Genomic DNA, 12,622 nt, shown 5'->3' with positions numbered 1-12,622 from the left:
AATGAGACAAATAGTAATTTTTCCAAAGTTTACTGCTTCATTTTTTGTAATGGCAATTTGCATATACTCCTGAATGTCAAAGAGTGATCAGCTTAACAGAAATTACTGTACTTGCAAAGTCAATATTTGCCCAGAAAATGAACTTTAACCCCCAAAACACATTTCAACATCATTGCAGTCCTGCCTTAAAAGGAGCAGCTAACATCGTTTTAGTGATTGATCCATTAACACAGGTGTGGGTGTTGATGAGGACAGGGCTGGCAAACAATCAGTCATGATTAAGTAAGAATGACATCACTGGACAGTTTAAAAGGAGGCTGGTTCTTGGTATCATTGTTTCTCTTCAGTTAACCATGGTTATCTCTAAAGAAACACGTGCAGCCATCATTGCACTGCACAAAAATGGCCTAACAGGGAAGAGTATCGCAGCTACAAAGATTGCACCTCAGTCAACAATCTATCGCATCATCAAGAACTTCAAGGAGAGAGCTTCCATTGTTGTCAAAAAGGCTCCAGGGCGCCCAAGAAAGACCAGCAAGCGCCAGGACTGTATCTTAAAACTGTTTCAGCTGCGGGATCGGACTACCAGCAGTGCCGAGCTTGCTCAGGAATGGCAGCAGGCTGGTGTGAGTGCTTCTGCACGCACTGTGAGGCGGAGACTCTTTGAGCAAGGGCTGGTTTCAAGGAGGGCAGCAAAGAAGCCACTTCTCTCCAGAAAACACATCAGGGACCGACTGATATTCTGCAAAAGGTACAGGGAGTGGACTGCTGAGGACTGGGGCAAAGTTATTTTCTCTGATGAATCCCCTTTTCGATTGTTTGGGACATCTGGAAAACAGCTTATTCGGAGAAGAAGAGGTGAGCGCTACCACCAGTCTTGTCTCATGCCAACTGTAAAGCATCCTGAAACCATTCATGTGTGGGGTTGCTTCTCAGCCAAGGGAATCGGCTCTCTCACAGTCTTGCCTAAAAACACAGCCATGAATAAAGAATGGTACCAGAATGTCCTCCAAGAGCAACTTCTCCCAACCGTCCAAGAGCAGTTTGGCACCCAACAATGCCTTTTCCAGCATGATGGAGCACCTTGCCATAAAGCAAAGGTGATAACTAAATGGCTCATGGAACAAAACATAGAGATTTTGGGTCCATGGCCTGGAAACTCCCCAGATCTTAATCCCATTGAGAACTTGTGGTCAATCATCAAGAGTCGGATGGACAAACAAAAACCAACAAATTCTGGCAAAATGCAAGCATTGATTATGCAAGAATGGACTGCTATCAGTCAGGATTTGGTCCAAAAGTTGATTGAGAGCATGCCAGGGAGAATTACAGAGGTCTTGAAGAAGAAGGGGCAACACTGCCAATATTGACTTGCTGCATTAACTCATTCTAACTGTCAATATAACCTATTGGTACTCATAATATGATTGCAATTATATTTCTGTATGTGATATAAACATCAGACAAACACTAATAAAAACCAGAGGCCAGCAGATCATGTGAAAATATAATTTTGGTGTCATTCTCAAAACTTTTGGCCATGACTGTACAACTAAACGGACAAACATGTCTTCTTCTGGGCTAAAAACACCTACATTTAAAGGGCAAGCAGAGCTGTTTATACAACACCTGCTGGTTAATGGGAGCAGTGCAGAATCAGGCAAGAGGCAGTTACACCCCCTTATAGTAATACAAACCAGAGAAACCTGACCAGCACCTCCTAGTGTGAACTGGTGCCAGCTGCCGTAACTATAAAATATATCAAAAGAATGCAGCAGCACTCCATATGGCCAAGATATGTCTTAACAATGAAAATAATGAAAAGATTAGATCTAAACTGTTTTGCTTAGCAACAAGTACTTACAAACAATGAAGGTTTTTAGCGCATAAATTGGCCAATTCATGCGTGCCCATCAACCACGGCAAGGTAACCTCCCCCTTATGGGTAACTACTCTGCCTAGTTTAGATCTAATATTTTCATTGTTAAGACGTATCTTGGCTATATGGAGTGCTGCTGAATTCTTTTTATATATTTTATAGTTACGGCAGCTGGCACCAGTTCACACTAGGAGGTGCTGGTCAGGTTTCTCTGGTTTATATCTATATATCTATATATATATGAATTGCTCTTCAGAGAGGAAGAGGAGTAGAACTCTATAGCGCCATCTTTTGGAAGCAGCGATCCTACAAGTCACTATCGACCCTTTAACGAGTCGTGCAATATGACTTAGGATAACAGCCAAATCAGAATCTCAATTTTCAGACACGGTGTTTCAGGGTATTGTCCCTCATCTATGCAAAGTATGAGAACTGATTTGGTAAGGTGAGCGGCTCTGGACTAAGGTCTAAGGGGCAACGTTTCTCCTTGTGGAAAGTGACACACCGGCTCTGGCACGTCAATATAAGGAGGTTAATTCACCGTGTAATGCTCCTCTGGGAAATTAAACATGCAAATTGCCTCTTCAGAGAGGAAGAGGAGTAGAACTCTATAGCGCCACCTATTGGAAGCAGCGATCCTACAAGTCACTATCGAACCTTTAACAAGTCTTGCCATTTAACTTAGGATGAAAGCCAAATCAGAATCTCAGTTTGCAGACACGGTGTTTCAGGGTATTGACCCTCATCAATGCAAAGTATGAGATTGGATTTGGGGTAAAGTTTCTCCCTCTGGAGAGTGACATACCGGCCCTGGCATGCCAATGTAAGGAGGCTTATTCACCGTGCAATGCTCCTATGGCCGGTATGTCACTCTCCACAATATATGATCATTTATTTGTAGATCTTCTATCAACATTGGACCATACATTCAACTAAATATATGGAGTCATATCTTTTTTTCCAACATATCTAAAGCATTTGGTAATGTATGTGGCAGAAGACCAGGGTTGCCAACCGTCCAGAAATTCCTGTATAGTCCGTAAGAAAAATAGGACACTTTTTTCTTCTGTCCGTAAAAAAAAATGATGCGTCCATAATTTTTGGGAAATTAAAGAAGATTTTTCTGATATTTTATGACTGTAATTATAATCATTTTACAATTCACAGTGAATGCAGTTGATGTATCATAACAGAATTATGGGCTGTAGACATGTATCACTTATAATCTCACTGATTTGTTATGGTCTTCCAATGTGTCCATAAAAAATGTTGTCTGTCTATGATTTTTTGATAAGCTGTTGAGAAAAACAATCAAAAATCAAATTGGCAACCCTGATGAAGATTGGATGTGGAACTAGAAGTAGGGATTGCTGGGACTCATTGTCCCTCATCAGACTAGTGTCAGGTTACTTTCCTTTCATATAAAGCAAATAAAATAATGTGACTCTTGCTTATAATTAATTGCCAAGTCTGATTTATTTTCCAGGCACTGCTTCCTATGAAAAGCCTCAGTGTTTTATTAGTGGGATTCTGACGCCCCCTTGTGTCCCTTTAATGATACTGTCAGCTTTTACAGCGCTGACATTGGCAACCAGGTAGGGTGCAAGCCATTTGCTGATACTGATCAAACCTGTTGGAAGGAGAGAAACTAATCCTTTATTTTATGTAACTGTTACATTGTTTGTATAAATATCAAGAATTCGAAAATCAGAACTAAAGGATTTAACGGTTTTAAGGAGAAAAAAATACCATGACTGCTATAGGGTTAATGGGGCTGAATGTGAACAACACCCTAAAATCTAATGTGTAGAATTGGTTCCCCCCTCCCATAATATTTCATATGGAAAGAAAAAAAAATATTCAAGGTTCTGAGCTGAGCTGCACATTTCAGGCATTGCAATAAATTCTTCATTTTGTCTGAGAGGGTAGAGGGAGGTTAGATTTCCTTAAACAGCCCCCAGAACACCTGCAGGCAACAAGGACCTTGCATACAAGTCACGTTAGCCATTTGGATGTTGAGGGTGGCCAACTAATAGCTTCCAGCAGCAGGAGCAAGTGATGCGGTGGATACATTCACCCTGGACTAGGGGAGGCGTTGCATTGAGTCATGTCTGTGCTCAGACATTAACTGCTTGCCTGGCTTTAAAATAGAATAGCCAAGTACTTGAGAAGAAGACAGGGCATCCCCAATCCCTACCTGCATCCTACTGATTCCACGCATCAAGTCTTCTCCCTGTCTCTGGAGTTCTTATAAGGCATCTATATTTGGGGGTCAAGACTGCAAGATTTAGGATCTAGATGAACTCCTAGCAGATACCTGCAGGTGGGCAATCATTAGGTGAGCATCATGTTATTCCCTTTTCTATATCTGCATTATATTGGATCATTTTCTTGTTATATTATTTGGAGATGTTGAGCTTTAGCTTTTTTTTTTACTTAAACCAATCTAAAGACATCGCAAGGATAAATCCAGGTAACCTGTTACACCATCTGCTCTTCTGCTTCCATCCAGGTACACAGCCTGCTAGCATGCAATGGATTTTTTTTGTTCTAGCTTGTTACAGAAATGCATTTCTCTGCAAATTAGGGATCTAATGAAAACGAATAGATGTTGTGATATTAGGAGAAGGAATATAGTAATATATAGATTTACTTCATACGTCATTGTCAAGAAAGGAAGCGGTTAATGAATCATTTTAAGGTCAGATAACGCATACAAATAGATCATTGTTTTTATTGTTTTTGGTATTGGGGTTTTCATTACTAATAACTCACACTTGTCTTAATTAGAGATTAATTAAATGTTACCATGGTATTTCTTTAGAATAGGTTTGATGTATGTGATGTTATATAATCATTACTTGTGTGATTAATTCTATTAAGTTTGCATTGGATACATTCTGATGATAGAACTCCCATCAGTTTCCTATACAGTAGGGTAAATCATTTTCTTGATCATTTCACCATTTCCACTGTTATCTGGGGTTGGACCTGACACAAATCATTATTGAAGAAGCTCAGTGCCCATTGATATAATTTCAGGAGACTGCATGGTCTGCTGAGCCTTTCTAGTCCTCACAGAACAGGAATTTTAGGGACAGACTAGAGATATATTTGACTTTAGGCTAGCCCTTTTGTTGCCATTCCCAGCATAGCCTTAATATTCTTCTATAGCCTTCATGCTGGTGTTTCTCCTCCACTTCACATCAAATGAGACTGTTTCAAGCTTAGGTTGGATTTAGGTCATTGTCAACAGGCTGTGAGATTTCCAAGGTCGTTCCAGTCCAGGTGGATTTCGTTTCTAACCCATTCCTCTCTATAAAGTACATTTTCTTTTTCCTTTGAGGTGGATCTCTACAGCTTCCCCTGGACAACCAGAAAGGAGATATTGATATCAACTAAACTCAACTAAACAAAGGACTTTGTTACTGGAGAAATGGCTTCTTCTTCTCCACCTTCTTCCAGTGCTAATCAGGACACCAACCCATCTAACCTGCGACCTACAAGTAGGAGACTCATTTTATTTGCACTTTGATGAATGCAGCTATGGAAATGTTTAATGTAACAAGACAAAACTATATAGATGAAATTGCAATATGTGGGAGCCATCTGAAACAATTAAGCATCTTCAGGCTTGATTAAAGGAAATGTACTGTTATTAGCATTTCAATGAAGTCCCTCCTGTTGGTTCTTCTAGGCTTTTAGTGAGTCCTGTTATAATCAACCTGCATTTTATGATAATTGCAGCTTTTCTGGGGGAAATTGTTGAGCGTTTAAGGGATTATACTTTAGTTGGAGGAGCTGTAAGGAGCTTGTTGCATTCAGTTTCATACGATCTGGTCAGTATAGGTAATCATTGCAAAAATATATATAAATATGTATATATATATATATATATATATATATTGTATGTGCACATATACAGAATGTGACATGATGAAAAGAGACAAAAGAGGAGGAACACAGGACATAAAAGACTGCCAGCCACTCCATAGCCTGACAGGGCTGCAGAGGCTGTGAGGCATGAACACAGGATCATTATCCTGATTATTTTGGAGCCAAAGAGGATGGAGGCAAAGAGCACAGAAAAATATGTTTTCTTGTCATCCGAGGGGTTTCTTTCATAGATAGATATGGGATAGATAGATAGATAGATAGATAGATGATAGATAATAGATAGATAGATGATAGATAGATAGATAGATAGATTTAGATGTTTCTCAGATTGTTTAATATCATTTCTATAGTTTTGCAAATTATTATTGCTTTTTCTTTTATATTTAAAGGTAACAATAATAATAATAGTAATGTTTGAAATAGATCGAAATCTGGCTGTGTGGCATGAGACTATATACTGTTTATATATATATATATATATATATATATATATATATATATATATATATACATATATATAACTGGTGAGCATGTGTGTATAAACATTTTAATGTGATCTGTGTGTTTATTTATGTATGTGTATATGTGCCATATCTGTGTCTTGTGTGTGCATATGCAGTTGTATTTTATTTATTTAGGTAGTATTTTATTTATATGTATGTGTGTAATCTGTGTATTGTATGTTTATACATGCGTGTATGTAATACATACCTATGTATGTAATATATTTATGTATGATTATAAGTACTTAATGTGTGTTTGCAAATTGTATGTAATATCTTTGTATATGTTACCTATGTGTATGCATGTCATATGTGCATATATGCCATATATGTGTGTGTATGTATGTAACGTGTGTTCATGTGTTTATATATAGTATGTACCTAGATCTGAGCAGTATGTGTGTCTGCCTGGTGGAACTTGCAGCAGACACGCTCTATTTCTCCCTGTATAGGGTCATATATTATTCCCTGATACTTCATACCATTTGCTGCCCATGTGATGCTTAAAATCACTGTCCCCCAAACAAAACCCTTACTCCCTCCCTTGGCATAGAGCTCATCCATGTACATCTGCACGTTCAGCAGACAATTAATCTATTTGTTTAAATCTGACTTATGTGTCCATATTTCATTATTGTGTGCAGAGGATCGAATAAGAACCGCAAAACCTTTATTTGTAGTTTGATACCCATTCTTCTGATCATATATTGTAATCACTTGTCTGACGTCATTACAAAATGACGTCACTGATGCACATAGATCTACACATTGGCTGAAACGAACATCGCTCCTTGAATTTTCCTGTCAAACTAAAAAACAGAAATATCCAATTTATCTTATAGCTATCTATCTCAAATCTATCTAATATTTATCTAATTTCTATCATCTATCTAATATATTTATTTCTATCTAATATCTATGTAATATCTATCTACTATCTTTATATCTAATATCTATCATCTATCTATCTATCTAATATCTATCTATCTATCTATCTATCTAATATCTATCTAATATCTATCTATCTAATATCTATGTCCTTGCCTTTCTGTCTATCTCATAAATATATCTTCTAGCTATTAAACATATTTTAAAAATAGACACAAGTGAATAAAAAGCAAATAAAATATTTTGTGACTACCTCAATGTTTATAGCACGCAGGAAGCATCCAGTTCAGTGCTTTTTTTTATTATATCTAACATATGTTGTTGCGTCATTTTCAGCCAGTGCGATTTTCATGCGCTTTCAAAATCATAAAAAAAGATAAATGCAAAGAGTAGAACCATCTTCTCAAGTAGGATATGAGAGCAGGGTTATTTTCTCAGCCAGGATTTACTTTCCTTATCAAAGAAGAAATGTGGTATTTGTATTGATGTCACTGCCTTGTTGTTTTTTTTACTTACTCGTTTTTATAATGATGTGCTGCTAATATGTAAGGATTTCTTACACTTAAATATATAAGGATTTCTGGAACCTAGTCAACACTATATATATATATATATATATATTTATCTTACAACTCCGCTGTATTAGTTCTGCTTCAAAGTAATTAGCTTCTATAGTTGGAATTCTATAGATTACATATATATATATTACATTATTACATATGTGTGTGTACCATCACTGTGGGAGAGTTTGGATACAAAGACTGAGGACATAGAAAGTGTAAATTGAAAAGATAATGAAGAGCAGAGAACACAGAAGAATCAATAAAACCGGGCAGTTTAGATAATCTATTGTCTTGTACTTCTCACAGACATGAATATTATTAAAGAGGCCAAAACCTCCGCCTCACACTGCCCTGTATACAATGGTAGCCAATGATAGATGTAATGTAAGGACATACAGAAAATACAGGTAGCTAAAGAGGCTAGATAACAATACTTATATTTAAGGGACATTAGATGATAGATAGATAGATAGATATGAGATAGATAGATAGATAGATAGATAGATATGAGATAGATAGATAGATAGATAGATAGATAGATATGAGATAGATAGATAGATAGATAGATAGATATGAGATAGATAGATAGATAGATAGATAGATAGATAGATAGATATGAGATAGATAGATAGATAGATATTGGATAGATAGATAGATAGATAATAGATAGATAGATAGATAGATAGATAGATAGAATATATAGATAGATAGATAGATAGATAGATAGATAGATAGATAGATAGATAGATAGATAAAAATAAGGGAAACAACAGGGTACAAAGCCTCCCAGTTACGACCAGTCCTCCAATATATTCAAGTAATAAAGGCAGCACTCCAATGTAGAAAAAATAGAAAATTATATTTTATGGACCTTAGTAGCAGTGGCAACTATGGGTTTCTAAATATTTTTTGCTGCCTCTATTTTTTATAGATAGATAGACAGATATATATATATATATGAGATAGATAGACAGATAGATAGATAGATAGATAGATAGATAGACAGATACAAAAAAATCCAAAATGAGTATTTAGTTTGAGAGTCTCCAGAAATGGGCGCAAAATTCTCACAAAGAAAAAGTCAAATATTCATCCCAATGTATAAGAAAAGTAATGTAGTTGCAGCACTTACTTATCCAATATAATGTAAGAACAAACAGTAAATCCAAGTGTGTTTGCTTGCAGCTATAGAAACTAGATAAAAGATTTATGTCTGAGAGATAGATAGATAGATAGATAAATTATTGATTAATAGATAGATAGATAAATTATTGATTGATAAATAGATAGATACAGTAGATAAGAAGAAAAAATCCAAAAGCAGCACAAAATATATATTCAGGTGCATATACACACACACACACACCCCTCCAGGCATATACCCAACCTCAGAATATCCAAAAAAATTGGAGGCAGCACTCAAGCATAACCTGAAAATTGTTGTTTTAGTAGCCCATGTGGCTGTGGCGACGTTTCGGTCAAGAAAGTTTCTCAAGAAAGGTCCCCAGTTTGGGACCGAAGCATCGCCACAGCCACATGGGCTACTAAAACAACAATTTTCAGGTTATGCTTGAGTGCTGCCTCCAATTTTTTGGGGATAGATAGATAGATAGATAGATAGATAGATAGATAGATAGATAGATAGATAGATGATAGATAGATAAATGGATAGATAGATATATAGATAGATAGATAGAATATAGATAGATAGATAGATGATAGATAGTTAGATAGATAGATAGATATGGGATAGATATATAGATAGATAGATAGATAGATAGAAGATAGATAGATAGGCAGATAGATGATAGATAGATAAATGGATAGATAGATAGATAGATATGGATAGATAGGTAGATAGATAGATATGGATAGATAGATAGATAGATAGATAGATAGATATGGATAGATAGATAGATAAATGGATAGATAGATAGATAGATAGATAGATAGATAGATAGATAGATAGGTAGATAGATAGATAGATATGGATAGATAGATAGATAGATATGGATAGATAGATAGATAGATAGGTAGATGATAGATAGATAGATAGATGATAGATAGATAGATAGATAGATAGATAGATAGGTAGATAGATAGATATGGATAGATAGATAGATAGATAGATAGATAGATAGATATGGATAGATAGATAGATAGATAGATAGGTAGATGATAGATAGATAGATAGATAGATAGATAGATAGATAGATAGATAGATAGACCTAAAGGAACTTCTAATACTAAGGGGTCTGAGATTGCATTGTTATCTACATTATTCTTAGCTGATAGAACTGTTGTGGCCACAGATACCTGGTACTTTGAGAATGAAAACGATTATTATCTTCCAATCTCCCCTTTATAAACCATTCAGTAATAATAGCAACATAAACAGTAAAAACAGCAGGAGACCAACAAAGAGCAAAAACCCGACGTGTGTGTACAGAGGTCTGAGCTCAGGATTTCTCTGTCATCACCTGTAGGGGACCCTGTAAAAAAATAAAGAAAAACTAGAAAGTCGCATGCACTTATTGTTTTCCTTGTATCCAGCTGAGCCTGAGCTGTATGTGCAGATAGTGAGGCAGACTGTGTATGTTGATGGTCAGGGCTTCTTTAATCTGAGCTGAGTGCAGTCTTCCTCTGCATCCTACATAAGCAGTCAGCCTGATCAGCAGTCAAATACTATTTTTCAGCCAATTAATTCCTGCTCTGTTCTCTGACCCCCATTTCATGGCAGTTTACTTGGCTGGAGCTGAACCAAGGGATCTTAACCGTCCAGGACACAGATGAGATACATTGATGGAACAGGAATTATCCTCTATTATCTGAGACAGGCAGTGATTTGCATTGTGCCTGCATCTGCACAGATAACCTCCACAGCCCCTGTACTCATTGCAGACATTGTTCTCACAGTGCGATCCGCAGCCGCTTATTACAGTCACATCAGCTGATACACAACTTTATCATTCAAAATATTTACATATTTAAATTAAATCATTTATTTTCAGGAATTCAGGATATAATGAGCCATTATGGAGGAAATGATCATATTGTATCTAGTTAACGAAATAATACTGATGTATTCCTTATGTACACGTGAGTCGAGTGTGTCGGGTGTACTTACAGTTCCTACAGCAGCAGACTGTAAAACATGCTGCCATAGGATCTCCTATGATTATGATCTTATAATCGCAGCAAGAATGTATTTAGCACCATTCCGCACCGTGTGAACACAGAGTGATGGGAACGATTTATCAGTGACTTGTCTTTTGTCCAATGATCTTGCTACAACATTTGCATTTTATTTCTATTCTGTATTCCATTTGCAGCCTATGACACCTGGTGTGGGGTGGCACATGGATGCACAAAAAAGCTGGGACTAAAGATATGTGGTAGGTCTTTGTTTACTGACGAAATATTTGTGTACTGATGTAGCAGAGTTGAGTTTGTATTATGCAATCTGCTATTTTTTATCTTTACAACTTGATAATTCACTATTAGATTAAAAAAAATAACCTATTAAGCCTACCTGCAGCAGTCCTAAGCAAAAGCCCCCAAAAATAACACATCAGTACAGTTGTACCAGCAGTTGTGTCAAGTAGCAAACTCAGCTCTGCTACATCCTTGTGTGGCTTTGTATAAACATTTAGTGTTATATGTGTATTAAAGAGGGAAATATGGTGTGAAAGCAGCAGTGTGAGGCTGAAATATCGAGACACAAAAGAAATGTCTGTTTGTGTTAATAATGTCATTAATCTCATTTATTGAAATAAATCAAGTCCACTAGATCCATCATTCAGCTGACTGACAGCCTGTCTGAAAATTATCACAATCCCTGAGTTCCCCCTAGTGGTAACATATAGAATGGCTGAATTCATTTCACTGGATGCAGACATCAGACTGGAAAAACATGATGATTTAGAAAGGAAACAATGAGAGTTTATGTGTTTACTGGTAAATAATTGGTTTATTTTGGAGAAAAAGCAATGCATATTTATTTTGTTTTCTTGTGATAAATGCGGGAATGGATCAAAGTGATACAATTATATTACTATCCTCACAGTGATACTATTATTTTACAATCCTCACAGTGATACTATTATATTACAATCCTCACAGTGATACTATTATATTACAATCCTCACAGGGATACTACTATTTTACAATCCTCACAGTCATGCTATTATATTACTATCTTCCCAGTGATACTATTATTTTACAATCCTCACAGTGATACTATTATTTTATAATGCTCACAGTGATACTATTATATTACTATCCTCCCAGTGATACTATTATATTACAATCCTCACAGTGATACTATTATATTACAATCCTCCCAGTGATACTACTATTTTACAATCCTCACAGTCATGCTATTATATTACTATCCTCCCAGTGATACTATTATTTTACAATCCTCACAGTGATACTATTATATTACAATCCTCACAGGGATACTACTATTTTACAATCCTCACAGTGATGCTATTATATTACTATCCTCCAGTGATACTATTATATTACAATCCTCACAGTGATACTATTATATTACTATCCTCACAGTGATACTATTATTTTACAATCCTCACAGTGATACTATTATTTTACAATCCTCACAGTGATACTATTATATTACAATCCTCACAGTGATACTATTATATTACAATCCTCACAGTGATACTATTATTTTACAATCCTCACAGTGATACTATTATATTACAATCCTCACAGTGATACTATTATTTTACAATCCTCACAGTGATACTATTATTTTACAATCCTCACAGTGATACTATTATATTACAATCCTCACAGTGATACTATTATATTACAATCCTCACAGTGATACTATTATTTTACAATCCTCACAGTGATACTATTATATT

The 12,622-nt window shown here is 36.0% G+C and overlaps 1 protein-coding gene across 3 annotated transcripts in view; it reads left to right on the top strand.

Annotated features, from left to right (window-relative positions):
• The first annotated feature begins 3,749 nt into the window (after window positions 1–3,749).
• GAD1 (glutamate decarboxylase 1) overlaps window positions 3,750–12,622 on the top strand; it is a 94,657-nt gene continuing 85,784 nt past the window's right edge. Inside the window, exons 1-3 of one of the 3 annotated variants that reach the window (XM_073646973.1) lie at window positions 3,750–4,202; window positions 5,226–5,385; window positions 11,063–11,125. In XM_073646973.1, the coding sequence (XP_073503074.1) occupies window positions 5,316–5,385; window positions 11,063–11,125 (133 nt within the window). In that variant the 5' untranslated portion in view covers window positions 3,750–4,202; window positions 5,226–5,315. Of the gene's footprint in view, window positions 4,218–5,225; window positions 5,386–11,062; window positions 11,126–12,622 lie in introns of all 3 variants that reach the window. The other 2 variants (XM_073646972.1, XM_073646974.1) reach the window with 2 other exon arrangements.

This window comes from Phyllobates terribilis, unplaced genomic scaffold, assembly GCF_046119375.1.
Source record: "Phyllobates terribilis strain yellow unplaced genomic scaffold, ASM4611937v1 Scaffold_9__5_contigs__length_417890890, whole genome shotgun sequence".
NCBI lineage: Eukaryota > Metazoa > Chordata > Amphibia > Anura > Dendrobatidae > Phyllobates > Phyllobates terribilis.
This window is presented reverse-complemented; position numbering and strand designations above follow the sequence as displayed.